We start from the raw sequence: 27520 nt of genomic DNA, 5'->3' as shown, positions 1-27520 counted from the left end.
GTTATGCCAATTTCGATCGTTCTATGACAGCTATAGGTCCTTATGAAATTTTGTACATAAAATATATTGGTCAAACATAGCATGTGTGGAAAGTCCCAACCCTCTAACATAAAAAACACCAAAGTTATGGCATTTCCGATCAATCAGTTGTATGGCAGCTATAGGATATAGTCGACCGATCCCGGCCGTTCCGACTTATATACTACCTGCAAGGAAAAGAAGGATGTGTGCAAAGTTTCAACTCGATAGCTCCAAAACTGAGAGACTAGTTTGCGTAGAAACCGACAGACAGACAGACAGACGGACATGCTCATATCGACTCAGGAAGTGATCCTGATCAAGAATATATATACTTTATAGGGTCGGAGATGTCTCCTTCACTGCGTTGCACTTTTGACCAAAATTATAATACCCTCTGCAAGGGTATAAAAACACTAAACTTATGGCATTTCCGATTAATCAGAATATGACAGCTATGGGATAGATTCAACCGATCCCATCCGGACAGACGGACATGCGTATATCGATTCCGGAGGTGATCCTGATAAAAAATATACTTTATGCGGATTTATACGGAGATGTCACATTCATTGCGTTGCACAATTTTAACCAAAATTGTATTCCCTCTGCAAGGGTATGAAAATATATTTATGTTGATATAAATACAAATGAGGAAGCAAAATGAACTTCATACATTTACATACATATACTTATGAGGATTATCCGGACTGAGCAAGAAAAAGTCCCTTGTTACTATTCCTGAATACACAAATGTTTTAGGATTTTTTGATGGTTCATTTATATGGCACTACGGTATTTAAACATTTTAAAAACAAATTAATCGAACAGGAACAAAAATTCGAGATAGTATTTTATGGGCTCCATTATGTTTTTTTCAATGCTATTGTCACAATTATAAAAAAAAATATGCATTTGGAAGTTCTGACACTTTTTATTAAACAGGAAGAGAACATAATATCCAATATGTTCCACATTATTGCACAATGTAAACAACATTTTTTATTTTCATATATTTTATTGAAGTTTGCAAACAGGAAATTTATACTTTCTCCCCGTCATGTTCGTAGATTTTATCGTCGGATTCGGTTTCATTGCCGTTATAAGTCTTTCGGCGCATATCCCTAATGACCTTCACAACCAAGTCTGGAAGTAGGCACGCCGCCGAGCAAATGATCGTGTAAATCCAAAGGGGTAGGGAAGCCAGGAACTGATTATAGACGTCATAGAGCTCCCCGCCTTTGTACAGGTTGTAAAGGAATGTAGTGAGTATGAACGCTGCGATCGAGACGAATATTAGTACAATATTGATATGAGTCATATATCGAGATATTAGGAGGAGTTTAAGATTTCCCACTATTACGATTATAGTGATGAGCATAGTGCCAAAGGTCTGAAAGCTGGCAGTCTGTCCAACGCTGTACACTACATTTTCATTGTTAAGTACGGCGTAGGCGAAAAAAAATATTGTGAAACACTGGACAAATCCATTAAGCATCCACAATCCAAATACGCTCATCGATGCTTGCTTGTTGTGGGCCAACTTTCGGTATAACTCGGGATGCCTGAAGGTAAGAAGATGTAACATTTCCGAACGGTCAGGGTATTATATTACGAGGGTAAAAATTCTTACCTAAGAAGCGTTTCTTCATTGTAATCCTTGTCAGTTAGAGCAAGGTAAGTGAAACTAAATGATATGTAGACAATGTCGAAGAGCCAAAGGTAGAGCGAGTTATAGACGTTAGTGGCCGAAAAGAGATCGTAGACCTGAAAGAGTGCCATGCAGCCAGTGATGATGATGTTCTTGTAACAATAGAAGAGCACCATAAGGGCCAGACGCTGCGAGTTGTAGTGCCCGTGGACTAGAAACAAACGGCGCAGCATTTCAAAGCGGCCTATAGAAAAATCGGCACATCGGGCCGCCTGCTTTCCCTCACGTCCGGCGATTCCTATGCCGATGTGCGCCTCTTGGATCATAGATATGTCATTAGCTCCATCGCCAATGGCCGCTGTAATATGCTTCTTTCGCCGCTTGATTAAAGAAACAATCTCGCTCTTCTGCAGTGGGCTCAATCGACAGCATAGAACGGCCCGACAGCGGAGGGCGAGGTCGGCGAATAGTTGTGGCAAGTGCGTCAGAAGAGCAGCGATAGTAGTGCCGTCAACCACCAACACCTCCGGGTCTTTAGTTTTAATTTCTTCCAGCCGTCTGATCAGTGTTTCTTTATCGGTTTTTTGGATAATGAAATGAGGCTTTGCGTTTTGCGGGATGTGGCGACAGGCTAGACTGATATTAACAGCTGTTTCTACCTTGTCTCCGGTGAGAACCCAAATTTTTAATCCAGCTCTCTGCAGGGCTTCTAGGGTCGCATCAACTTCATCTTGCAGAGCGTCCTCCAAAGCGGTACAACCGAGAAGATCAAGTTCTTTGATATTCGTTTTATTAGTATTATATAAGCACATAAGGTTCTATCTTTAGGGGTCACTCACCAATTTCCACATTTTCGTAACACTTAGCTATCAGTGCCTTTCGGTTGCTCAGCTGAGTGTTCGCGTGTTTGTACTGAGCCTCGAATTTAGAGAACTCTTCTTCTGTCAGCGAGCGCCTGGCAACCGCAAGTGTGCGCAAACCTTCTTTAGCGTACTTGGTGACTTGATCATTAGTCTCGTCCAGTTGAAGACTTGGCTTGCATCTCGGAAAAATAACATTCTCGGCACCCTTACTGTAAAGCCAGATAGAGCCAGTCTGATCTTTCACTATTATGCTCATCCTCTTCCGTTCTGAGCTAAATTCTAGGACATGAAGTCGCTCAAAGCGCAGATCCTCAAAGGTACTGTCTTCCACTCCACAAAAGTTCTTACGAATATAAAGAACATTTTTTTTCTGCCCCACAAAAGCGATTCCTAAATTTGCACAACCTTCCAGCAGTGCTTTCTCATCCGGACTAGAAGCCTGGTAGTTTTCCACGATCCCATGGTTTATCAGCAAACTGCGTTGTACTACCGATTGGAGCGACTCCGAAGAACTTTCTCCCAGTCCCTTATGTACTTCCACGGTGTGACACACAGTCAAAGCCTCCAAAAAAGTGTTTTCCAAATCCTCATATGGAAAGAAATAAAATAAATCAAAACAGAAGAAAATAAAAGGTATTGAAAAAAATCTACCCCCAAACTGGCCATATCCAATTGCTCTCCAGTTTCCGGCAAGAGAAGTTTGGCACCTTGTAAGTGGAAATTTCGACCAGATACGTAGCACTTGACGAATTTCATTATGTTCTTTGTGAGAGTTCCGGTTTTATCGGAAAAAAGGATGTTTACTTGTCCGAGCTCTTCATTCAAGTTTGAAGTATTGACCTCACAGGGTTGGTCACTTTCACTATCGTACAAGTGGAGATCATGTTGCATAAAATAACTACCAAAAACCCGATACACTTCTATGTTCATGTACGCAGATATCGGAACCATATAGTTAAAAAGAAGTAGGAATGAAAGGAAATCCTCAAAAATTTTCCAAGCTGAATTAAAGTTTGTGGGGGGTCCTAAGTAGGGTATGGTGGGTACAATTTTGGATTCCATGTGTCTGGTAAATAAGAAGCTTTATTTGATAAGTTTAATCAGGGGTTAAAAAATTAATTACCTTTGGATGAGATACAGAACCGTAACAACCAAAATCATCCCCACGATGAGCACCACCATAAATTTGTTGATGTACACCTCGCTGGAAGCAGACTTGTTGCCAGTATACCGGCTGTTTAGTTGCAATTTTGTTTGCATTCCCGTATAAATAGCGCACCCTATGACCTGATCTGTGCCCTGGACACGGACCCCGCGTAAAAGGAGGTTGTCGATGGTTAGGGGTAAGACCCCAAACTCGTCGGTTCCATCGAACGAGTCCATCTCTATACGGCCATTAAAACTATATAGGTCAGGGGTTGACTTCTCGCACACAATTGTCCCCCTGCTTGAAGAGGGGTTTCCAGGCAGAAACTCATAGTTCGATGGAGCGAATATCGTCTTCACATTCGTCTCGCCATCCAGGTTGGCTGTGATCACAAAACAGTTTTTTTCTGGTCCTGAAGATTGAAGCAAGACTAGATCACACGGTACGTCATTGCCACTCGTCACCACCACTAGATCGCCGGGCACAATAAACTGCGAACTAATTACTATTTCTTTGCCATTCCGAATAACAGAAACTGGAATGCGATTTGAGAAAATAAGATTTATCTTTTTAATCTACCGTTGAATTTTGCCATTCGTTCGTGTTCGCACGCAATTAATAGTGAAAAATAACGAAAAATTAATAGAAACAAATTAATTTTACGGTGCATAGACCCATTTTGATACGTTTACATTATGTTTCAGTAGAATCAGAGGAATATAGTTAGAAGATATTCGAATAGTCAAGTTTTAAAAATACCGAGGTGTCAAGAATACAGGTTATGTATAGATGTATTTATATTGATGAGTTCAAAATTTTTTTATTTTGAATATTAATAGAAAACTTTTGAAAAGAATTTCACCTGCTTACCTTTGGCTGTATTAAATCTTTTGTCACTCCTAGCTCTTGAAAGGTCCTCTAGACCCTCTTTGAGTGCTGTTAGGACCATGACGAATAGCAAGGGCAGAAGCGAGACGAGCGGAGATATTGTGTCATCTAATAATTCGAAGTTGAGAAATCAGGATCAGTTGATTGTTAAGGTATCCCATTGATCTGACTTGACCACTTACTTACGAAGAACGATATGATGGTTATTATTAAAAAGTAAAAATAGACTGCCCGCCTAAACTGATCATAAAAATTGAGGGGCAGAAAAGTTAGCCAATTGTACTTAGTAGTAGTCACTCGGTTGCGTGGTTGCTTTTTGGATAGGATGCCACCGATTACAATCCGCAAGGGATCGCCTGGACGTTTTTTTTTAGCTCCCATAATTATAAATTTTATTTTAGAATTATGCCGTTTGTTTTATGTTTAGGGATATGTAGAGTTCTGTCTACGCGTGGTTGCCTTAAAGGTGGAATTATGACTGAATTTTAGCTACCTTTCCAATTGCCTAAAATAGTCCACTTAAGTGCCGGTTTCCGATAAGAATGCAAACTTTATTCCCGCTTATATACGCACACCAATCTATGTAAGTGGACTGTCAGAAAGGTATCCGTTTTAAAACTGTGATATGTTTTTCTTTTAATCAAACACAAAATAAATATTATTATTAATATTTCCGTCAAATTGTCGATGAAAGATAATTATGCGGATAAGACAAGGTTGTTATTTGTTTGGACCCTTCGGCTCCAAATCAACTGACTCTTTGAAAGTCGTATAATCCACCACCTAACAACAGTCCAGACCTTTTAGTTCTATCCTCTCGTACAACTTGCATTTAAACCTTTAGGTTCTTCATTTTAACTTTTGAAAGGAATTTTAAATTCCAACACAAAAGTGTGATATGAGTCGCCAACCTAATCGGAAGCCTAATCAGTTGGGTAATGGATTTGTGATTATCGCAATAACAAGTGTTGATTTTTATACCCTTCCAAAGTATAATAATTATATTCAGATGTTTGTAATTCATTGTAGGAATCATCTCCGTTGCTATAAAATATATATATTCTCGATCAGGAAGGCGAGTTAATAAAAACAAGAAAGGAAAGCTAACTTCCGGCGGAGCCGAAGTTGATATACCCTTTGTTAAGAGGAGCCTCTTATAATAATTAGGTGTTACTCCAATGAGTTTCGTTTTAAAACTGTTTTTATTTAATAAAATTCTCTTACAAGAAAGATACATGAAAATCTTAAATCTATTTAATAATACTTATCAACAGACTGCACGCTGACATGCTATGTGACCCTTTCTTAAGTGCTTCAAGTGCACCACATAAGTATTTGTTTAGACTGCAGGAGATCGTTTTTAAACCATGCTGTTAATCACGTATTCCCATGGGTCCGATCTCTTGACATTCTAGCTTTGGAATTTTTATCATGTTCAATGCTTAAACACCCTAGCAGTTAGGTAGCAGCTTATACAATTATATATATATCAGATCGTAGTACTATAGGCCGATCCTTGTGAGAATCAAATTTCTAATAAAAATGTTGCAAACAGCCCCAAGCATCTTTAAAAATAACAAGGTAAATAATAAGACTAGTTCGGGCAGAAACAAATAGGCTTAGGAGGTGATCCTGATCGAAAATATATATACCCAGTCGGACCAGGGTACAGGACAGGCACGTGTGTGGGTAGTTGATATGTCAACTACCCTACATCCACATATGTGCCCAACTACGAGACAGCTGTATATGAAATTGCCAGTCCGGCTTTATGGGACTACCTGTGACAAGGGTACATCCCTGGGTAGAGGACATGTCTGCTTACGTGTCTGTACCTTGACAAAGTACTGGACGTATCTGCTTAGGTGACCGATACCCCAAACTTGAATCTGGGGAAATACTTTCCTCTTTCAAAGAAAATGCTTCATTTCCTCTTCAATTTGTCCCAGGGAAATTTTAAAATTTTGACTAAGTCCAAAGAAAATACTTGAACATTTTCGGGGAAAAAAATAGTACAAATAAAATAAATTTTGTTTATACTTTTGACGATGCAGTAATATGTATTTACCTTTTTTGAGGACGTTTTTTAAAAAAATCTTAAAATATTTTATTTCTGGGGGAATTATAAAAAACATTGAAAGGATTTTTTATAGATCGCCTATCTTAAAAATTATTTTCAGTGGCGAACTAGATAAAATTTCATATAGAAGTTATAACAAGAAAGGAATGCTAACTTCGGGCGGAGCCGAATTGGATATACCCTTGCAGTTGGGTAGCAGCTATATTATTATATATATATCGGACCATATATAGTTGACCGATCCTTGTGAGAATATCACCAATTTTCTAATAAAAATTTTGGAAACAGCCCCAAGCATCTTTAAAACTAGCAAGGTTGTGCCAGTTATAAGGTACCTATAGGATATAGTCGGCCGATCCGGAGGAAATTCGTGAAGCGTTCCAGCGAACCAAATGAAAGTAGTACAAGAAAAACAATCGCTCCAAAATAAGGAAATTAAAAGAAAATGAATTTTCAATATTAAATTTAATTTTAATAGGAAAATCTTAAATTTAATAATAGAATATGCATCTTTACAATTTTATATTAAAAAAAAAGCCTTCTCGAGCATTGTAAGGTATGCTGTTCCGTCAAGTCCGTCAATATATAGAATAATAAGAAATTCTGTAAAATTTTCATTTAATTTTCTGTAAAAAATTAAATTCTATAAAATATAGTCGGTCGATCTTTGTGAAATTTGGTAGATCGGATCAGGTGGCCCAAAATGGAATCCAAAGAAAGTCCTATCCTTCTTAGTTTAAAACACCAAATTTGTAACATTTTCGATAGTTCCGTTATATGGATGCAGCTTATAGTCAGCCGATTCTTATGGAAAATCATATTAGTTGGCTAAAAATAGAATCCCTAGAAATTCCTAACCAAAGTTCCCAATCAATCAGTTATGTCATATAATTAATATGCCAGCTATAGGGTATAATCGACCAATCCCGACCGTTCTGACTTATATACTGCGTGCAAAGGAAAAAAGGATGTGTGCAAAGTTTGAAGTCGATAGCTTTAAATCTGAGAGACTAGTTCACGTAGAAACGGACAGACTGCTTCTTGAACTGATCAAGAATTTATATACTTTATAGGGCCCGAGATGTCTCATTCACTGACATCAATACCCTCTGTAAAGGTATAAGTTCAGTGACTTTACTTTTTAAATTTTAGTGATTTGTTTATAAAATGTAATAAAATGTTATAAAATTTGGCATTTGTTTATAAAATGTAAGACAAGATAAGACATAACACTAAATAAAGTTCGAGGTCGAAAAATTGGTTCTCTCCAAACCTTTCATTAGAGCCATTAGAGTTACCATAGGGCTGGTGGTGTCTTCGCTGGTCAAGGCATTAATTTATTCTAGAATCGAGATAATAGTCATCTGGCATATGAGACTAGCTATTTGGTCAAGATTACGCATTGTTTGAGAGCAGGGTGGAACGTAGGCACAATCCCACTTGCGTACGCGCACTGAGAATTGTAGGTGCGACATGCATATGTGTGTGCGAGTGTGATTCAATGCTGCCTGATAAGATATTGTTATCGACTTTATCTCTTCAGCTAATGACGAATCGCGAACAGCCTGGTGCGGCTAAGAGATTTGGGACCGACCGTGTTCTGTGCCGATAGTGGCTCTGGATATGGCTCTACGGCATCTAGAGGCCATCGTCTGTATCGGAAGCCAGGCGAAGATGTGCCTCTCGACGCAAAAAGTATTTAAATTCCTGGGAGGCGTTATGCGCCTTTTTTCGCCTGCATTTGGCTACGTCTACAAGGCGGTGAGTTCCTGGCACGACTGTCGAGCATAGGAGTGTCGAAACGAGGGGAGTGGGTAGGTGTATTAACGGGTGTATGGGCAAAAATACATGCAAAGTGCGACAGGGCGCGAATATGTATGCGGGGCTTTGTTGGTGGTACCGCTATCAACAATTCTTCGACAGTTTGCCGATAGATCAGTTTGCGCGTGGAAGGCTCCCATTCTATCGCAAAGTTTACAATTATTTTAACTTACCACTACCAGTTTATTCTGTTTATCGAGTAAGGACTTCGTCCGTTGTCTTTAAATACAGCCAAAAATGGTACGTTAACCAATTAAAAAAGAAAAAATTCAGTCTTTAGTCAGTTAATTTATAAAATTACTCTACTCTAATAATCATAATAATCCTAAGTTAAAAATAATCCAACAATTCTCTCGTGTAACTTATAAAATAAAAGGAAAAGTTCTAAAAAAAGAAATTTTTTTCGGTGTTTTTTCAAACCAAAATGTGTCAATTTTGTTTTGTGCAATTTTTCTATCAAAATCTATGTCGTGTTGATTAAAATTAAATAATAAATATTTAAATAATAAAAAAGTATAAAATGTACTTTTTTTTGCGGTTTTGGTCTATGGATATTAATTTAGTAATATCTTTGTGAAACCTTGTGAAAAATATATGTACATTTAATTGCGGTTTTGGTCTATGGATATAAATTTAGTAATATCCTTCTGAAATAAAAATGCAAACGATTCTAATTATCTTTACCGTTCAGTTATTTGGATATATCCATTTATCAGGGGTTTCAATTATGTCATAAAATTGCATACATACATTTTTTAAGTTCAACGGAAAATTGTAAATCAGAAATGTTCGGCTAAACACTTCAATTTTCTATTACACTTTGGTTAAGAGGAGACATTGGAATTGTGTGGTACCTTAATTGGCCCAAAAGAGAGAAATGAGCAAATTTAAGAGTACAGAAAAGCCGCATCGATCAAGTAAATCTACCCACAGTAAGCTCTGCCTTTTCGAGGTTTGCCACGCCGGGTCTGGCTCCTGATAATGGTCGCTACTTTTGAAATTGTCATTCCGATGTTTGGGTTCCTGATAATAACGATTAGTCAGCTTGGGAGCTCGAACACTTAGATATTTTCTTAATCTTATCAGTTTTTTGTCAATTCGTGTGTTTGTGAGTTATAAAAAATGGGAAAAGAGATCAGAAAGAGAGACGCTTTAAGAGCTTCTGAGCAAGGCGAGGCTCTCCGGAAGCCAGTCGGGAAAAAACCTTCTGACTGGCGAGGGTCTCTTTATAACTGTAAACTTCGACCAAACCACATAATACCTGGGATAATATCTTTTCTTCTCTTTTTGGCGGTTAGAGTGTGTGGGCTTCGACCAACGACGATCCTTTGCACGGACTGTCAATACATGCAAACCACGACTAAGAGATTGTCGAGCCTAGTCAGTTATTGGTTTTCAAAAGCTATTCCCGATAAGCAATACCACCAATTCGAGGTAACAAATTATTTTGGAGAGATACAGAAGTCGGTCAGTTGTAGTTATGCTTTTGTTTCGCGTCGGTGCCTCATTTTCCCTAAAACCAAATCAAAAGAATTTCAAAACTGAAAGGCGGCCATAATGGTTAAGTGCATCGAACGAATTTTTCGTAAAAGGGTGAGTATCGACCATATTTTAGTAAAACGTCCATCCGAAATTAAAAAATCTTATATTTTTTGCCATTAGGTCACAATTAAAAAAGTAGCATACGTGCATGTACATATATGCACATATGTATGTATACATACATACATATACTACTAAAGAAATTTTCGTAATAAGGTGTTATTGGGATAGCTTAAGTTGAAAAATACATTGAATATTAATGTATTCTACTATTTTGCTTTTAAGGTAAAACCGTATATATACCGTATTCTAATATTCCGTATTTCTAATATAAAAAAATGCAGAATATTGATATTTTTTATTAAACGTTTGGTTAAAAAATATATTATTTTTTTTGTATTGAGATTTTTTTGTACACAAATAAACGTTAGTTCATTATTATTATTTCATTAAAAAATTATAAGTCCCTTTCGTACTAGACCATTGAATATCGTTAAAAAATTCAAAATGTATTCTATGTATCTACAAAAAAACCGATGTCGGTATTTATGGATTGATCGGAATGCCATAACTTTGGTGTTTTTTTAAGTTTGAGGTTTGGAACTTTCCACACATGTTTTTTTTGGCCAAGATATCTTATCTACAATTTCGATTATTCAGTTATGCGACAGATATAGGATATAGTCGTCCGATCCTTATGAAATTGGGTAGATGGGATTATTTTGCCGTAAATGGAATCTGTATAAACTCCGAAAAATATATAAAACAAAAACCGTTCCATACAGATGTACAAGAAACGAAAGATGTGTGCAAAGTTCGTATAGAAACAGAAAGAAAGACGGACAGCCGGACATGATCATATCGACTCAGTATGTAATCCTGGGTCGGTAATAATTTAGGGTCAGGGATGTATATAAAAAGATATAAAATATTTTGTTTTTAATAATTTTTTTCAATATTTTGAAAAAAAAAATGGATGAGACTGGGTCGATCCGTGGTTATTCTGTTTCGTTTTTGACTCAATACGTGAGCACCCTCTGAAAAAATATATACATATATGTATATATGCAACGATTTTGAGACTTGGTATGACTTGCTTGGTGGTTGATATAATATAAGATATCGCGTCGTCACGTGTATCTTCTTTTAAACTGTACAATTTCCTTTAAGGTATTTACAATGGGAATAATCATACTGGCCATAAATATGTATCTCCGCGTACTATATTATTATTGCTTCAAGGAGGTGCGCAGCTTGGCAATAATAATATTCAGCCACTCCAATTCATTCATAGTGTCATTGTCAAGATCGTTGCGTATGCTTAAAAGAACTTGGTTTACCTGAGTTCTTACCTTTAGGAATAGCTCGAGCACTTTTAATATCCCCTATTAGCATAATCGTGTATTCTTTCGAGTGACAGCTTCCTCAGCCGATATTAAAATATTAGCCAAATTGTATGTGTCAAAAGCTAGCACTTTCCGGCTTTCGATGCCCCAAAAACATAGCAGAAATTCCAACAAATATTTGTATCATATCAGGTCATATTCAGTCGTGGTAAATCAAAACAAGATATTTTATTTAAAAATTTGTCAAAGAAATATATTTAATTAGTTCATTATTTATTTCATGTTTATATTTAGAGATTTTCTAAATTTCAATGACGTGTGCTAATCGGCTGTTGCGAAAACCTCTCAGTTATTTTACTATAAATTGTCTTACTATTTGTTAATATAATTTGTTAAGACCATAGTAAACATTACAATATCTGAAAAATGGCGGTTTCTACTTATATAAAGATTCAAAAGTGTAAAGAGGGGATGTGCAGAGGGTATTCTAATTTTCATTAAAAGTATGAAAAGCAGTCAAGGAGACATCTTCGACCCAATGAAGTATATATACATATATATATATTTTCCGATCAGCATCTCTTCCTGTTTGTTTGTCTGACTGTTTCTACGCAAACTAGTCTCTCAGTATCAAAGCCTTCGACTTTGAACAACGTGAACGAAAAACACAATATAAAAATCATCCGTTTTATCAATTTATTGGATTCATCTCCGTCCCAATAAAGTATATATTCTTGATAAGGACGATTTAACAAACATAAGGCATGTCTCTCTGTCCGTCCGTCTTGATCATTTTTTAGATCGGATAACAATATAATATATTTGCCATAGGGCAATAGATGGGACTTGGCATAGATTCTATTTTGGGCAAAGTAATCCGATTTGCAAAATTTCATAAGGATCGGCCGACTATATGCTATAGCTGTCATATAACTGAACGATCGGAATTGGCATAACTTTGGCGTTTTTTAAGCTAGAATGATGGGACTTTCTACGGATTCCATTTAAGGCAATCGAATCCGACTTGACAAATTTTATAAAGATCTGCCGACTATATCCTATAGCTGTCATAGAGAGATTGGAATTGGCATAACTGCAAGGAAAAGAAGAGCTATCGAGCTGAAACTTTTGACACATCCTTCTTTTGTTTGCTGGCAGTATATAAGTCGGAACGGCCGGGAGCAGCTATATCCTATAGCTGCCATATAACTGAAGTTATGGCCGGAAAGCCATAACTTTGGTGTTTTTTAAGTTAGAGGGTTGGGACTTTCCACACATGTCACATTTGGCCAAGATATCTTATTTTTATCTTATTTCATAAGAATTGGCCGACTATATCCTATAGCTGTCATAGAACGATCGGAATTGGCATAACTTTGGAGTTTCTTAAGGGGTTAGGTGGATTTAGTCGGCCAAAACATGGACTATTTTTAATACATTTTTTTAATATATGAAAAATTTTATTATTCATTATTATTTTACTACTTTCAAGCTTCTTAAATATACATATCTGAAGAACAATTTCTGAAATTTTCAGATAGAAATATTAAACAGTCAGCCATTGAGAAGACCTCATTTCTGCTGATCCCTCGGAAAAAAGGTGATTTCGCGTTGACAGCACAATTCCCGACAGAATCATGAGAAATGAAAAGACCAAATATTTTCTTTTAGAACAACAAGAAACTAGAAACTGAACAAAGGAAAAAAATAAGTGCAAATTGGATTTTTGGGACACCCTTTTGCACCAAAATTCAAATTGTGATGAAATTTGTTTAACATTTTTTTTTTTTAAATAGTTGTTATCAACGAAAAAAAAATCCTTCGCTCAAGTTCTCGAGAATCGTATCTCGAAGGCCTGTGCAAAATTTCATCAAGATCGGCTAAGTAGTTTCCGAGAAATCTTGTCAACCGACTTTGAAAACATAGTTTTGAGAAGAACGCGTTTAAAGGTTTGCGCTCTGCCTATGCCTGACCTCGAGCGTCCACTTTTTTAAGGCTCTATCTCCGAAACTTTTATTCGAATCGACTTGAATATTTAGGAGAATATTCTCGAGATTCTGTAAAAATTGTAAAAAAGACGATAAAAACAAGGAAGGAAAGCTAACGTCGAAGGAAAGTGTCTCCTTCACTGCGTTGCACACTTTTGACCAAAATTGTAATACCCTCTGCAAAGGTATAAACATCAATTTTTTTGAAGCTGCCAAACCCTCCTAACCCCTTAAGTTAGATGATCGGAATTGGCATAAATTTATTGTTTTTTGAGCTTTTTAAGCATTGATTTGATGGTGACCTTTCTTGTTTTGTATAACAGAGAATTTCAACTTAATTTGAGCTGAATTTTAGAGTACAAAAAAAATATATATTCATTATTTACTGATTTTTACTATTTTTATGATATGAATTTATACTATTTATTTTATATATTTTTTTTTTAATTTATAGTTCATAAAATTTCATAAAATAATGATCGTTTATTGAGAAAAAATTAAACATTTTAATTTAACATTTTATGGTGGAAATGTATAGGTTATCCTTCATATATAATACTTGCTCTTTTATAAATACCATACATTAACTTATGGTTTTTCTATTTTTTCTATTGAAAATAAAAAATAATAATTATTTTCAGTCACTAAAATAATCCCATAAAAAGTTTTTGGTCAAAGCTGCCGGTTTTTTCCATCCAAGAAGCCGAAAAAGTAATTTGTCCTGAGAAGAATTAGAAAGAGGCTTTCAAGGCTTTCATTTTAAGTGTAAACGTGGATTCTTGCGTAATTGAAAACACCGAATTTAATAAAAATAAGTAAAAAAGGCGAAAAGTATATAATAGCGTCGTGACAATAGCGTTCTCAAACAATTGGTTTTTATGTGATTTTATTTAAGCGGAATTCTATCGGTTTGACAGAGAGCGCCTAATTAACTCTGCCCTTTGAACTCGTAGATGTGCTTGTATGAGAGCTGTGTGACTGCCGATTGGCAATGTCAATAAGTTTCGAGCTTTTATTGGCTCCCAAGCTCCTAGGTTTGAAGCTGTAAATAGAAATTCAAACAGGAATGAGTACATGAGGTTTACGGTATGGGGCTGGAGAATGGGGTTGAGAATCGAACTGAAGATCTAATTCTCAGTGCGAGAATGGCTTTTCAGTGTCGCACATCACGCGGCTGACTTGTTTTTTTTCCGCGATCCACATTCAATCATTAAACGGGTGGTGGCGGGTAGATTCGGATGCATTCTATATACATTTAATTTAATTTGTTACTTGAAGGCGTTGTTGCCACAAGGGCGCAAGTCTAAGCAGATCAACCGCTTAATGCCTGATAAGTACATTTGTGCGCGCTTAAAGCCCAGTAAAATAGCTAAAAGTCGTGTCAACACGAAACGCAAACATATTCCACGCACTGAGCCAACATACATACGTAGTACATACATAAATTCGCACTGGTCATTTGTACTTGGGCCGGTACCTCTTCTTGTAATTGTAATAGTAACCACAACCGCAGCCGTAGCCGGGTCTTGTGTATTTACGACACAATGATCGTGGACGTGCATCATACAACTTTTAATTGAAGTGTTAAAATTGCCCACTTAACATCAACTTAAGGTTAAGGTGTGCTGAACAAAATTGTATGTCTGTGTGACCACAACAGCTGTTCCAGCTCCATGTGAGGCCGAATATCGAAAAATCTACAATGAATCAAAATAGCCTAGCCAAAGAGAAAATTAATCAAATAACAAAATAGCACTATTAACAAATAAAGCAGGTGAGATCGAAATGAAAATCAGCGTCAAGTGGGCCCAAACTGACCCAGAACATTCAGCCAAAATAATAAGGCCCAAAGTCCGTTAAGTTGTTAATCGCCAGGAAATGATCTTCTTGATCAATTTCGTAGCGCTGCTAGGCTCCCGGAATTTGACAATGAATTTCTTTGGCCATGATTATTTGAGCGGATTTCGGCGCATCGATCGAATTGGTTCCTATCCGACCCACACTTGGGTCGACAAGGACTCGTTTTATCTCAAGGAGCCATTCCTATGGAACAAGCGTAAGGTTTGTGCACACAGAGTGATTTATTTAAATACTACTTAGTGCCTTACAATATAAACGAAATTAATGTTTCCTTAAATGTTTCATTCGATTTTAAAACATAAAAGGAAAACTAACTTCGGACAGAGCCGAAGTTGATATACCCTTGCAGTTTGGTAGCAGCTTATATCTGTATATATATATCGGATCGTGCATAGTTGGGCGATCCTTTTGAGAATTTCACCATTAAATCAATTTTCTAATGAAAATGAAGGAAACAACTCAAGCATCTTTAAAAACACCAAGGTATACCTTCGTATACCTTAAGTACACCCGAGCAAGGTATCCTTAACTGCAAATACCATTGCAGTTAAGAAACATTTTATATTATTATATATTTGTCTATTAAATTAATTAAAAAAAAAAACTTTGGAAAAGCGTCAAGCATTTTCAAAAATACGAAGGTTGTGTTTTAACCTTCTACATTAAAAAAACACCAAAGTTGTGGCATTCCCGATCAATCCGTTATATGGAAGCTATTGCCAACCGATTCGGATCGTTCCGACCTATATACTGTTTTGCAAAGGAAAGATGTATGTCCGAAAAGTTTGAAGTCGTTAGCTTTAAAACTAAGAGACTAGTTTGCGTAGAAATAGATAGATATCTAATACCGACTTAGAAGGTGATTCTGATCAAGAATATATATACCTGATAGGGTAGGAGATGGGTGTGGCCGAAGTTTATATACCCTTGTAGGTAAGCGGCAGTTTATATTATAAGATATATTTATATCGGATATGTATTGCAAATATCGAATATAATTAGCCGATCCTTATAAAAGCTTCCTAATAAAATCAATCGTTAAATAAAAGTTTTTGAGAATTTCCGAAGCATGGTTTCTGTTTGGTACTAACAAAATTTTTTTATTTTTGGAAATTGGTTTTACTTTATTTTTATTGAAGTTTGTAGAAGGATCGGCCAACTATGACCGATCAACTTGTTTATTTCATATGTATGTATGTATATTCTATATTATTTTATTTTTTTTTGTTTTATAGGGCTCTAGAGTTAGTACAATAAATGACTGGCTGCAAATACAAATCGGTGGATCGGTGGATGTTAAAAAAAAGCCAAAATGTCAAAATCGCATAAAATCAACCAAATACACATTGATCACATTTCTGCCACAAAATTTACTGGAACAATTTCGGCGCATAGCAAATTTTTACTTCCTTGTGATGACAATAATATCCCTACTTATCGGTAATTATTAAAAATAACTGTAATTCACAAATTTTACTTTTTACCCAGTCCCGTACGCCTTTTAGTTACATTATACATTATAGTAGGGGATACTAAATTGGGAGTTACTCGATCGTCTATTGGATTGTAAAGTCTAAGTCATAAGAAGAAGAAATGTAATATTAAATCTTTCATTTCAGCGGTGTGAGGAGCGACTAAAAACATTACCAACTGTAAAAAAATGTTGCATGGACATTATTGAGGGCGGTAGATTCTTATGGCATTCATGTAATATGCATTTTTGAAAATGTATGCAAGTTAATCTGTCAGTTTTTGAACGCGTCTGATATTCTTAAAAGATGTACATAAACTACAAAACAAAAAATCCATTTTCTAAATGTGCCTATTTAAATGTGACACAAACTAGCAATTGTTAACTGAAAAAGTACAAAACAAGAAAGGATAGCTAACTTCGGGCGGAGCCGAAGTTGATATACCCTTGCAGTTGAGTCGCAGTCCGCTTGGTGGCGCCACGCATCTTATATTATTAGATATATAGCGGATCGTATAGAGTCGGCCGATCCTTATGCAACTTGGCATATTGAATTATTTTGCCCAAAGAGTAATCTGTACCAAGTCCCATCTTTCTAACTTAAAAAACACCAAAGTTATGCCAATTCCGATCAATCAGTTATATGGCAGCTATAGGATATAGTCGACCGATCCCGGCAGTTCCGACTTATATACTACCTGCAAGGAACAGAAGGATGTGTGCAACGTTTTAACTAGATAGCTCTAAAACTAAGAGACAAGTTTGAGTAGAAACAGACTGACAGACGGACATGCTTATATCGACTCAGGAGGTGATCCTGATCAGGAATATATATCACTGTGGACGGAAGTCCACGAGGTGACGACCTGCATGCCTAGGCGTGCGCGAGGAAACTCTATATATAGCCGAAGAATTAAAAATTTTCTGTAGGCAACCGATCTAAATGAATTATATACCAATCGAAAGGTATTGTTTCAATTAGATAATTTGTGTCGAAACATATTCCAAAAGTTATTTGGTTTGGGAGAAATTAGGGTGAAAGTAAAAAAATTTTTAATCACTAAAGTGGGGCTGGGGGACACATTTTAGTCCGCAGAGAGAATTTTTTTTTTATTTATATTTTATATACATATATATATTTTATATATATATGTATATATATATATTTTATATATTTTATATACATATATGTATATATATATATTTTATATATATTTATTTTTTTCAATATATTCGCATTCTAGAGCTAAATACGCGTCGATTGGAACCTCAATCGACCCGATCCGACATTTCATTCAGAAGTTATTCAAAAAATTCAATTTTTCTTCACTATTTTTGCACTATTTTTTTCTTAAAAATCCTGAAAAAAATTGGAAAATGTTTGTTACTATCATATGAGCAACTATTGTTCTACAAATTTTTGAAATACCTTAAGCTTACGTCAAAAAATTAAAAAAACTTTGTTAATGAAAAAATTCATAACTTTATAATTAAGAAAGATATTAAAAAGAGCTTTACACCGTTGAAAGGTTTTTTTAAATATCTATTTCACTTTCTTTGGGACCAACAAAAAAAATAGTACACAAAAAAAATACACTGAAAATAAACTTTTTTTTTAAGAAAAAAAAATTATTTTTCAAAATTTGCTCGATTGATCTTTTTTATATTGCACGTGGAGATAGCTTTTGAGATGACGCAACTTTTGATATATCGCTCATATCTGGCAAAATCCGTTAACTCAAGATATAGTACTGTAAGTGCAGCTACCCATTTTGTGCAGCCTCCTGTGAAGCTTGCATTTACTTATACATGTGTATATTGGTAACTTTGCTTTTTGGAGTCTGCATATATTTGGTCAAAAATATAGAGTTTATCTTTTCAGCTTTTAGTTTATTTATTTAAAAATAAAATTCAAATAAAAAAAGGGCTTAAGAAGTATAACATAGACATTGACTCAATTAGGACTCGAACCCAGGCCCTCCGTGTTAGGAACCACGACGCTCTCTGGAAACTGGAACTGGAAAAACTGGAAAAACGTTTGTATTTTTTTAATTTTGCGCATTTATTTTATATGTAATACATGTTTATTATATGATTGATCGGATATGCCATAACTTTGTTTTTTTTTTTTAAGTAAGAAGGATGGGACTTTCTATGGATCCCACTTTGGGAAAAATTATCTGATCTGACAAATGTTGATAAGGATCGGCCGACTATATCCTTTAGCTGCCATATAACTGATCCATCGGAAATGCCTAATTTTAAGTTGGAGGGTTTGGACTTTCCACACATTTTAAATTTGGTCAAAACATCTTATGTGCAAAATTCATAAGGATCGGCCGACAATATTCTATAGCTGTCATATGTTTATGCTGTGGAATTTTTTTTAAGTTAGAAAGATGGGACTTAGTACAGATTGCATTTTGGGCAATCTTATCCGATTTGCAAAATTTTATTAGGATAATTGGCTTAACTTTGTTGTTTTTGAAGCTAGAATGATGGGATTCCGTTTTGGGCAATCTAATCCTATGTTTCATAAGAATCGGCCGATTATATCCTATACCTGCCATATAACTGAAAGATCGGCAACGGCACAACCATTCTATTTTTAAAGATGCTTGGGGCTGTTTCCAATATTTTTATTAGATATTTTGTTGATGGTGAAATTCTCATAAGGATCGGACAACTATATACGATCTGATATATATAATAATAATATAAGCTTCTGCTTAACTGCAAGGGTATATCAACGGCTACGCTCGAAGTTAGCTTTCCTTTCTTGTTTTTATACCCTTGCAGAGGGTATTATAATTTTGGTCAAAAGTGTGCAACGCAGTGAAGGAGACATCTCCGACACTATAAAGTATATATATTCTTGATCAGGATCACCTCCTGAGTCGATATAAGCATGTCCGTCTGTCCGTCTGTCTGTCGGTTTCTACGCAAACTAGTCTCTCAGTTTTAGAGCTATCTAGTTAAAACGTTGCACACATCCTTCTGTTCCTTGCAGGTAGTATATAAGTTGGAACGGCCGGGATCGGTTGACTATATCCTATAGCTGCCATATAACTGATTGATCGGAAATGCCATAACTTTGGTGTTTTTTAAGTTAGAGAGTTGGGACTTTCCACACATGTTATATTTGACCAAAATATCTTATGTACAAAATTTCATAGGGATCGGCCGACTATATCCTATAGCTGTCATAGAACGATCGGAATTGGCATAACTTTGGTGTTTATTAAGTTAGAAAGATGGGACTTGGTACAGATTTCTCTTTGGGCAAAATAATTCAATATGCCAAATTTCATAAGGATCGGCCGACTATATACGATCCGCTATATATCTAATAATATAAAATGCGTGGCGCCACCTAGCGGACTGCGCCTGAACTGCAAGGGTATATCAACTTCGGCTCCGCTTTCCTTTCTTGTTTTTTTTATAGTTTATTATATAGTAAAAGTCTCATAAGGATAGGCCTCTCATCTGTTTTAGACAATTTGGTTTCCCACAACTACGAAACAATTTTGGATTTTACATACATTTTTGGGAAAATTTTTAATTTAAATTTTTGAACTAACAAAATTCCAAAACCTTTTTAAATTAAAAATACGTATAACTTCAAAACCACTGAAGCTATCGAAAAATTCTTTACGTCTTTGGAAATGATTTTAATTATTCCACCTTCTTAAATTGCTAACTGTGTGAATCGCCAGTCCAGAGGTTACTTCTATATATATATATTCCATATATTATGTGTTCTATTTTAAATAATTGAAGATCAATATATACAAAAAAAAAATCTGATATAATATAAAAAAAACCTCTTGACGAGGTAAAGTACCGGTGACGAACCTGCATGCGAAACCCAAAATATCTGATATCAATTTTAGTGACGAAAATATGCTATATAGTTGTACAAAATTGCATATAAAAAATATTCTTGTTCGGCACGCGCAAGAAAAACAAAAAAAAATCATTCACGTGCCGAACTAGAATATTTTTTATATGCAATCTTTACCTCGTCAAGATGTTTTTTTTATATGATACTTTATAGAGTCAGAGATGTCTCCTTCAATGCGTTGCACACTTTTGACCAAAATGTAATACCCTCTGCAAGGTTATAAAAACAAATGTTTTCCGCTTTTCTTTCTCGTTTTTATACCCTTGAAGAAGTATAAAATGTGTGCAAAGCAGTGAAGTATTCTTCATAAGAATCACCTTCTGAGTCGATATAAGCATTTCCCTGTTTCAGACAGACCTACCAGACAGACCCTAGTTCGTGAAGAAACAGTAGTTTAAAGCCTAGTTATAAAGCTATCGACTTCTAGCTATCGGCCGAGATCGGTCAACTTTGTCCTATAGCTACCATATAAAAAATTGATCGGGAATGCCATAACTGGATTAGGGACAACTTAGATGGTTGGGACTTTTTATGAATTCCATATTGGGCCAACTGATCCAAACGACCAAATTTTACAAAGATTGGGCGACTATATTCTATATTTGCCATATAACTGAACGATTGACAATGACACAACTTTGGTGTTTTTAAAGTTAGAAGGTTAAAAAAAAAGTATGTATTATAAGAAATTAATTTTATAATAAAATTCTCACTAGGATCGATTAACTATTGCCTATATTTGCAGTGTACATATATTTTATCTTTGAATATAAGATGCCTCAAAACTGGAAGGGTATATCAATTTCGGTTCCGCCGACGTTAGCTTTCCTCTCTCGTTTATTTATCCTTTATCTTGGAGAATAAATAATATATTCACCAAAAAATATATCTAGTCCAATTTTTGAGAATCCAATAATAGATTTTTTTTTAATAGAACAACCTAAATGACATAAAAAATGCCACTTGCAAATTGAAAACGTTTCCATTTTTGAATAATCCAAAAATCTGGCTTAAATTGTTGCAATAAAAGACCAGAAAACACTTACCAGACCAGAAGACTAAATATAAAAAGATTATAAATTATGATGCATTCATATTTAACTTATAATTAAAAATTTACGAAAAAATAAATAAAAATAAAAGTATGGGTTTCTTAGATAAACTTTAAGTGTTCCTATTATTATGATCCGGCTTACGTTTTAGTTGTAATACTAATTAATATTATTTTTTTTATTAAATTCTCCAAAATGAATAAAATCTTTATTTTTTTAACACTATAAGTTAGACACAATGTTTATCATAATAATTAAAATGGTCTGTTTAATAGTTAAAAGTCTCAGTAGAGTGAGTGTAACTATCCCAATACTATATGAAATTGAAAGAACTTACACACTTTAATATTTTTATCCATCTGTCTGTTTTGACGCGGCGTTCCTGGACAAAGTTAAGGCAAGGATAGAGAATTAATTATGATACGAGAATTATAAGTTAACTATGAGCGGTGTATTCCAATCATGTTTTCTATACATTTAAGGTCTGTAATGGAATTTTATTAGTAAAAAAATATTTCATTTTTTTCCTATGTTACTTTACAAATATTATTTTAAAACCGCTGATTTTTCTCAACAGATAGCCCTGTGTCGCCGATGACATCACTTCTTCCACTCGTATTTGTGATCGCCGTGACTGCGGCTAAGCAGGGATATGAAGACGTCCTGCGCTACAGAACCGACAATATGGTCAACGCCTCTCCTGGTGGGTAAACGAAGCACGTATTCTTGAGGCAAGAAGCTTTAATCTACGACCGGCTTCTATTGCAGTGACAATAATTAGGGAAGGAAAGGAGGCGATAATCAAGTCACAGAACGTTGCACCTGGGGACCTTGTTGTTGTCGAGCGGGACTGTGATGTGCCCTGTGACCTGGTACTTTTGCGCTCCACAGATCCCCATGGGAAGTGTTTCATTACTACAGCAAACTTGGACGGCGAATCCAATTTAAAGACGTTGATGATTCCGCGGGATCTACCAGACGTGGACCTGGAGGAAATGCACAAGTTAGGCGTAATTGAGTGCGAAGCTGCCACAACTGATCTGTACAGCTTCAACGGAAAAATCGAGCTCAAGAACGGCGAAGGACGAGTGTTACCACTGACCGCCGAGAACGTCCTGTTGCGAGGTTCCAGGGTAAAGAATACAGAGTGTGTCATTGGGTGTGCCGTCTACACAGGCATGGTGACCAAGTTACAGCTGAACAGCCGCCTTACACGTAACAAAAATTCCACCAGCGAGACGTACATAAACCGATTTCTGATCGTCATCCTTGTGGCTCTCATCGCGATAGTAACCTTGCTATACTTCCTTAAGCGGTAAGTTCTGAGCCCTGACATTGGACCTTAGACAACTCATTGTTTCATCTAAATTTTCAGTTACAATGAACTCTTTGTGATACCAAAGCTGAACTACCTGGGGGATGCGACAGATAGCTATAGTGTGAAACAATTCCTGCAGGACTACTTATCATTCTTAATCCTATTCAACTACTTAATTCCCATCTCCCTCTATGTGACCATTGAGCTGCAACGAGTGATCGGTAGTTTATTTATGGAATGGGATTTGGAGCTTTATGAGAAGGAGACTGACCAGCCGTGTGTGGTTAACACATCGAATTTGAACGAGGAACTGGGCCAAATTAATATACTCTTCTCAGATAAAACGGGAACTCTAACTAAGAACGAGATGAATTTCCAGCAGTGTTCAATAGCCGGTCGCAAATTCCTCTTCAAAAAGTCTCGCCTGGAAGACGATGAGACCAGCGCCTTATTGGACATCAACAAATTCAATGTAAGCTGGTCGTTTCATATGTTTAATACCATTTTTAATAGCAACCATTTATCCCCAGGCCGACCAGCGAGTCTTCTTTCAGGCTCTTTCAATTTGCCACACCATTCAGGTGGCCTCCGACTTGTCGGAAGGAAGTGAGCCTAGCAGCACCAAAAAGGAACCGAAAAGTCCGGGAGCGGTTGCAAAAATCAGATCGGGACCCTCCGATATGTTCCCGATATCTGACATTACTGAGGAGAGTCACAATTCTAGTCAGCAGAGCGAACTCAATGTGTCCCACGCCATAGAGAATTCGGTTTCGGCACACCCCAATGGCAGCAACTCGACTTCCACGGCCTCTGACGTCAATCCACTGTTAGTCACTGACGATGGCTACAGTGTGGAGCGACGTAAGAGACCGGTGGTAATCAAACGTAGCCCCAATTTCGCACGCGCCGCTAACCGAGGACACAATGCCCCCACTGGGGACTCGCAGTCCATTCAGAACGATCTGGGCTCGGTCGTTCATTCTGCCCCACAAGGCTCTTCCAACAACCGACCCATTTCTCTGCAGTTCCAGCGCTCTACGTCAGAAAAAGACTTGCCCCAGTACGCGGAGGCACATTCACTATCGTTGGGCCACCGACGAGCCCACTCCTATGGGGCACCTAATGCTTACCTTACCAGTCCGATAGCTGCAGATGCCCCAGCCCCCAACGTCATGTTCCGATCCCCAAGTACCACCTCCCGGGAGTCCTATGCCGCACCTATGTTTACTCGCCAACCCACCATCCTGGTTCGTGCTGAATCACAACGAAGGAAGAAGGAGATCCACGACTTTATATTGTAAGTCCTAAAATAAATGTACGTAGTAATGCAATATACCGTCTTTATACTTTCCAAGTCCAATCCTGTATCACATTGTATTTGGTATAAGACATTTGAAAGATTTTTTTAGATGTAAAATAATATAAATTTAAATTTTTAATATTTTTTAACTTTTTACAGTACTTTGGACTATCAGGCCTCCAGTCCAGACGAGAAAGCCTTGGTAGAAGCTTGTGCCAATTTGGGCATGGTCTACCTGGGAGACGACGATGAAATTCTCCGGATTCGAATCGTGCCTCCACACGTAGACTACAAGCGATCATTTACGAGTTTCCATCCAAAGGAGGAAACGTTTCAGCGATTGCACGTCCTGGAATTTACGTCTGATCGCAAGCGCATGAGTGTCATTGTGATGGACGGTGAAGACAGAAAATGGATATACACCAAGGGAGCTGAAAGCTACGTCTTTCCGTTGTGTGCCAACAGCTCAGCGGCTAGGATCGCTCAGACAGATGCCCACATTAGTGATTTTGCCCGCCTAGGTCTTCGCACCTTAGCTATAGCGCGACGATTGATCACTGAAAAGCAGTACCAAGACTTTCTAGTCGAACTGTCACAAGCCAACAGCTCCCTCGAGAATCGAAAGCAGCTGAGCGAGGAATGTTATGCGAGAATCGAATGCAGTAAGTCTTATATTTCCATGATGTATTTTAACTGTCCGTTCGTCATCTTTTTGTTTTGGGTACTTACTCTTTTCATTTATTCCTTCCCTTAGATCTGGACCTTCTGGGTGCGACGGCCGTGGAAGATGCCTTGCAGGACGACGTGGCCGATACTCTAGTTTCACTGCAGGCGGCTGGAATCAAGATCTGGGTCCTGACAGGCGATAAAGTGGAAACGGCTTTGAACATTGCTCTGTCCTGCGGACACATACCGCCCGATGCAAAGAAATACTTCATAATCGACTGTAAAAACCGAGAAGAAATGTTACTGCATTTAAACGCCCTGGATCGAGAAGTAATCTTTGGTATGGGCCAAGACTGTGCCCTTTTAATTGATGGAAAGAGTCTAAGCGTTGCGTTGACGGAAGCCAGCTCCGAATTTCGGGACGTGGCCGTTAAGTGCACTGCCGTGTTGTGCTGTCGATTGAGTCCTTTACAGAAAAGTGAGGTCGTATCCCTGATCAAGTCTTCCAACGAAAACTACAACACGGCTTCCATCGGCGACGGTGCCAACGATGTGTCCATGATTCAAGAGGCCCATGTGGGCATCGGAATCATGGGACGCGAGGGCAGGCAGGCGGCACGCTGCGCGGACTTTGCCTTTGCTAAGTTCTGCATGCTGAAACGGCTGTTACTAGTCCACGGCCACTATCACAGTGTGCGACTGTCCCTGCTGGTGCTTTATTTCTTCTACAAAAACATAGTCTTCATGGGCATCATGTTCTTGTTCCAATTTCACACGCTCTTCTCCTCATCTTCCGTATACGACTCTCTCTTCCTAACACTCTACAATGTGATATACACGTCCCTGCCGATCCTTTTCATAGCTATCTCTGAAAAACCCTACACAGAGGATAAGCTTATGCGGTACGTACTTTATATTTTAGTGGGTATGTTTTTGCAATGAAGTAGAAAATAACTTTTGAACAAAATTTTTGTATCCACAATTTTATAAACAGATAGTTCGTCCTTTTTACCGTTTAAGAAGGACGTACTTTCTTCAAGAAAAGTACTGAAAAGATAAGGATTTTATTTAGCCATAAAATCAGCGCCAAATCAGGAACTTTTTGAGATAGTAAAAGTTTGTTAAAGGATTAATCAATGTTAGAAAGTATTGAATAAATAGGTCGTATAGTCCACGCATTATTCATTAAATTCGAAGTATGCAACTTTTTCTCCATCTTTAATGGTATTGATAATTTTAGTGATCTCTTTCACGTTTAAATTTCTAAAGGATAACATATAATCCATAACCCATATTTCTTCACTTTTCACGCAAAACATCTTGTTCAAAACAACCCATTGTTGGATATCTTTATCGCTTTTATTTTTAGATGCGCTATTTAACACTTATTTAATCCTTATATAATCCTTATAGAACACCAAAATTATATAAAAAGAACACGGATAACAAACAATTGCAGTGGCCGTACTTTCTCATGTGGGTTTTGTTTGCCGTCTATCACTCCGTCATCATATTCTACTTTGCTTTTTGCCTATTTTCGTACAATAACGTTATCCTGAATATTGGACAGACAGCGGCATTTTCCTGCTTCGGTACACTACTAATGTGGACTGTGGTAATTGTCGTAAACCTTAAGCTTTGGCTGGAGTCGATGTACCTCTCCTACTGGTACATTTTTACCATCGTTATTTCCATTCTGGGCTTTATAATTACCACAATTATCTATAACGTTATAAATTTGTAAGTGCTGTTGGTCGTAAAACTATGAATTGGTTGCAAGTTTTCAATTTTTTGCAGGGACTTTGACACCGACATTTACTGGGCCTATAATAATCTATTAGCTTCGCTACCGACCTGGTTGTGGATCTTACTAACGTGTGTGGCGTGCCTAGTACCCGATTACACCATCCGAATGCTGCAGAGGGCACTGAACATCAAGAACTTCAGCATTTTTCCTGGAAATCAACGAAAACTTAAGATGCGCGAAAAGTTTGAATCCACCTACTTGTAATCTATCCTAGACTATATATAGCTTTTATACTTTTCAATTATTTATTTATACTGTGTAGATTTTTTTCAAAAATACAACTTTTTGTTTGTTAAACATTTTATATTATTGAAACTTATATTGTTATGGGTGCCAAAAGTGTTGGCAGTCTGAAGAGCTTCCATATTAGAGCGCTCCTTTTTTTAATATTTGCCAATGTTTGGGTTGGGAAAAGTGGGGGTGAAAGTGAAACAATTTTAATTCATTTATTTTAGCAAACATTCAGATAAACCGATCCAAAGTTATACATCTCTTCCACCCAAAAATTTTCAATAAAGAGTCAACAATCGATATTGTTGCTATATCCTTTATAGTCTCTGAGATCGATGAGTTCATACAGACAAACGAACAGGCTGATCTGGCTATATCGGCTCGGTTGTTGATGATGATCATATGATGAATATTTTTATTTTTTGGCGCCGGTGATAATATCTTACAAATACAATATGTACATACAATATCAGGTACTAACATTGGTTTTTTTTGTTACTGAAATTTGAGACATTGTTGTTCCAAATTCCCTTAAGCCTACGTTAATAAATAAAGACAAGAAAGAAT

General features: G+C 36.7%; 2 protein-coding genes across 5 annotated transcripts; one reads left to right on the top strand and one right to left on the bottom strand.

Moving 5' to 3' along the window:
• Positions 1 to 1011: 1011 nt before the first annotated feature.
• Positions 1012 to 5495, bottom strand: LOC6502740 (phospholipid-transporting ATPase IF). 3 transcript variants are annotated; one of them, XM_032456053.2, is made up of 7 exons: positions 4750 to 5495; positions 4550 to 4675; positions 3656 to 4148; positions 3184 to 3598; positions 2509 to 3118; positions 1652 to 2444; positions 1012 to 1583 (listed from the first exon to the last, which is right to left on the bottom strand). In XM_032456053.2, exons 1-7 carry the CDS (start codon positions 4946 to 4948, stop codon positions 1061 to 1063), a joined length of 3159 nt encoding a protein of 1052 aa, XP_032311944.1. In that variant the 5' UTR covers positions 4949 to 5495; the 3' UTR covers positions 1012 to 1060. The 3 variants fall into 3 exon arrangements, with proteins under 3 accessions (XP_032311944.1, XP_032311943.1, XP_044573244.1); XM_032456052.2 differs by having other exon boundaries at positions 3656 to 4214; positions 4750 to 5492; XM_044717309.1 differs by having other exon boundaries at positions 1013 to 1583; positions 3656 to 4214; positions 5061 to 5488.
• Positions 5496 to 9889: 4394 nt separating this feature from the next.
• Positions 9890 to 27026, top strand: LOC6502322 (phospholipid-transporting ATPase IF). 2 transcript variants are annotated; one of them, XM_032456029.2, is made up of 10 exons: positions 9890 to 10061; positions 16440 to 16644; positions 22209 to 22334; positions 22400 to 22946; positions 23007 to 23421; positions 23480 to 24246; positions 24409 to 24911; positions 25004 to 25817; positions 26329 to 26655; positions 26713 to 27026. In XM_032456029.2, exons 1-10 carry the CDS (start codon positions 10026 to 10028, stop codon positions 26924 to 26926), a joined length of 3954 nt encoding a protein of 1317 aa, XP_032311920.1. In that variant the 5' UTR covers positions 9890 to 10025; the 3' UTR covers positions 26927 to 27026. The 2 variants fall into 2 exon arrangements, with proteins under 2 accessions (XP_032311920.1, XP_001967151.2); XM_001967115.4 differs by lacking the exon at positions 9890 to 10061 and adding an exon at positions 14456 to 15405.
• Positions 27027 to 27520: the final 494 nt, after the last annotated feature.

The sequence above is a fragment of the Drosophila ananassae genome, chromosome XR (genome assembly GCF_017639315.1).
Source record: "Drosophila ananassae strain 14024-0371.13 chromosome XR, ASM1763931v2, whole genome shotgun sequence".
NCBI lineage: Eukaryota > Metazoa > Arthropoda > Insecta > Diptera > Drosophilidae > Drosophila > Drosophila ananassae.
This window is presented reverse-complemented; position numbering and strand designations above follow the sequence as displayed.

Bases quoted from the DNA above. Each gene is read 5' to 3' on its own strand.
- LOC6502740 (XM_032456052.2), bottom strand. From the start codon at position 4,948: ATGGGAGCTAAAAAAAAACGTCCAGGCGATCCCTTGCGGATTGTAATC. The intron at 4,676-4,749 runs GTAAGTGGTCAA...TCGAATTATTAG, and splicing joins CATCATATCGTTCTTCGTAA to ATGACACAATATCTCCGCTC. The intron at 3,599-3,655 runs GTAATTAATTTT...CTTATTTACCAG, and splicing joins GTTCTGTATCTCATCCAAAG to ACACATGGAATCCAAAATTG.
- LOC6502322 (XM_001967115.4), top strand. From the start codon at position 15,223: ATGATCTTCTTGATCAATTTCGTAGCGCTGCTAGGCTCCCGGAATTTG. The intron at 15,406-16,439 runs GTTTGTGCACAC...TTTGTTTTATAG, and splicing joins TCCTATGGAACAAGCGTAAG to GGCTCTAGAGTTAGTACAAT. The intron at 24,912-25,003 runs GTAAGTCTTATA...TCCTTCCCTTAG, and splicing joins TTATGCGAGAATCGAATGCA to ATCTGGACCTTCTGGGTGCG.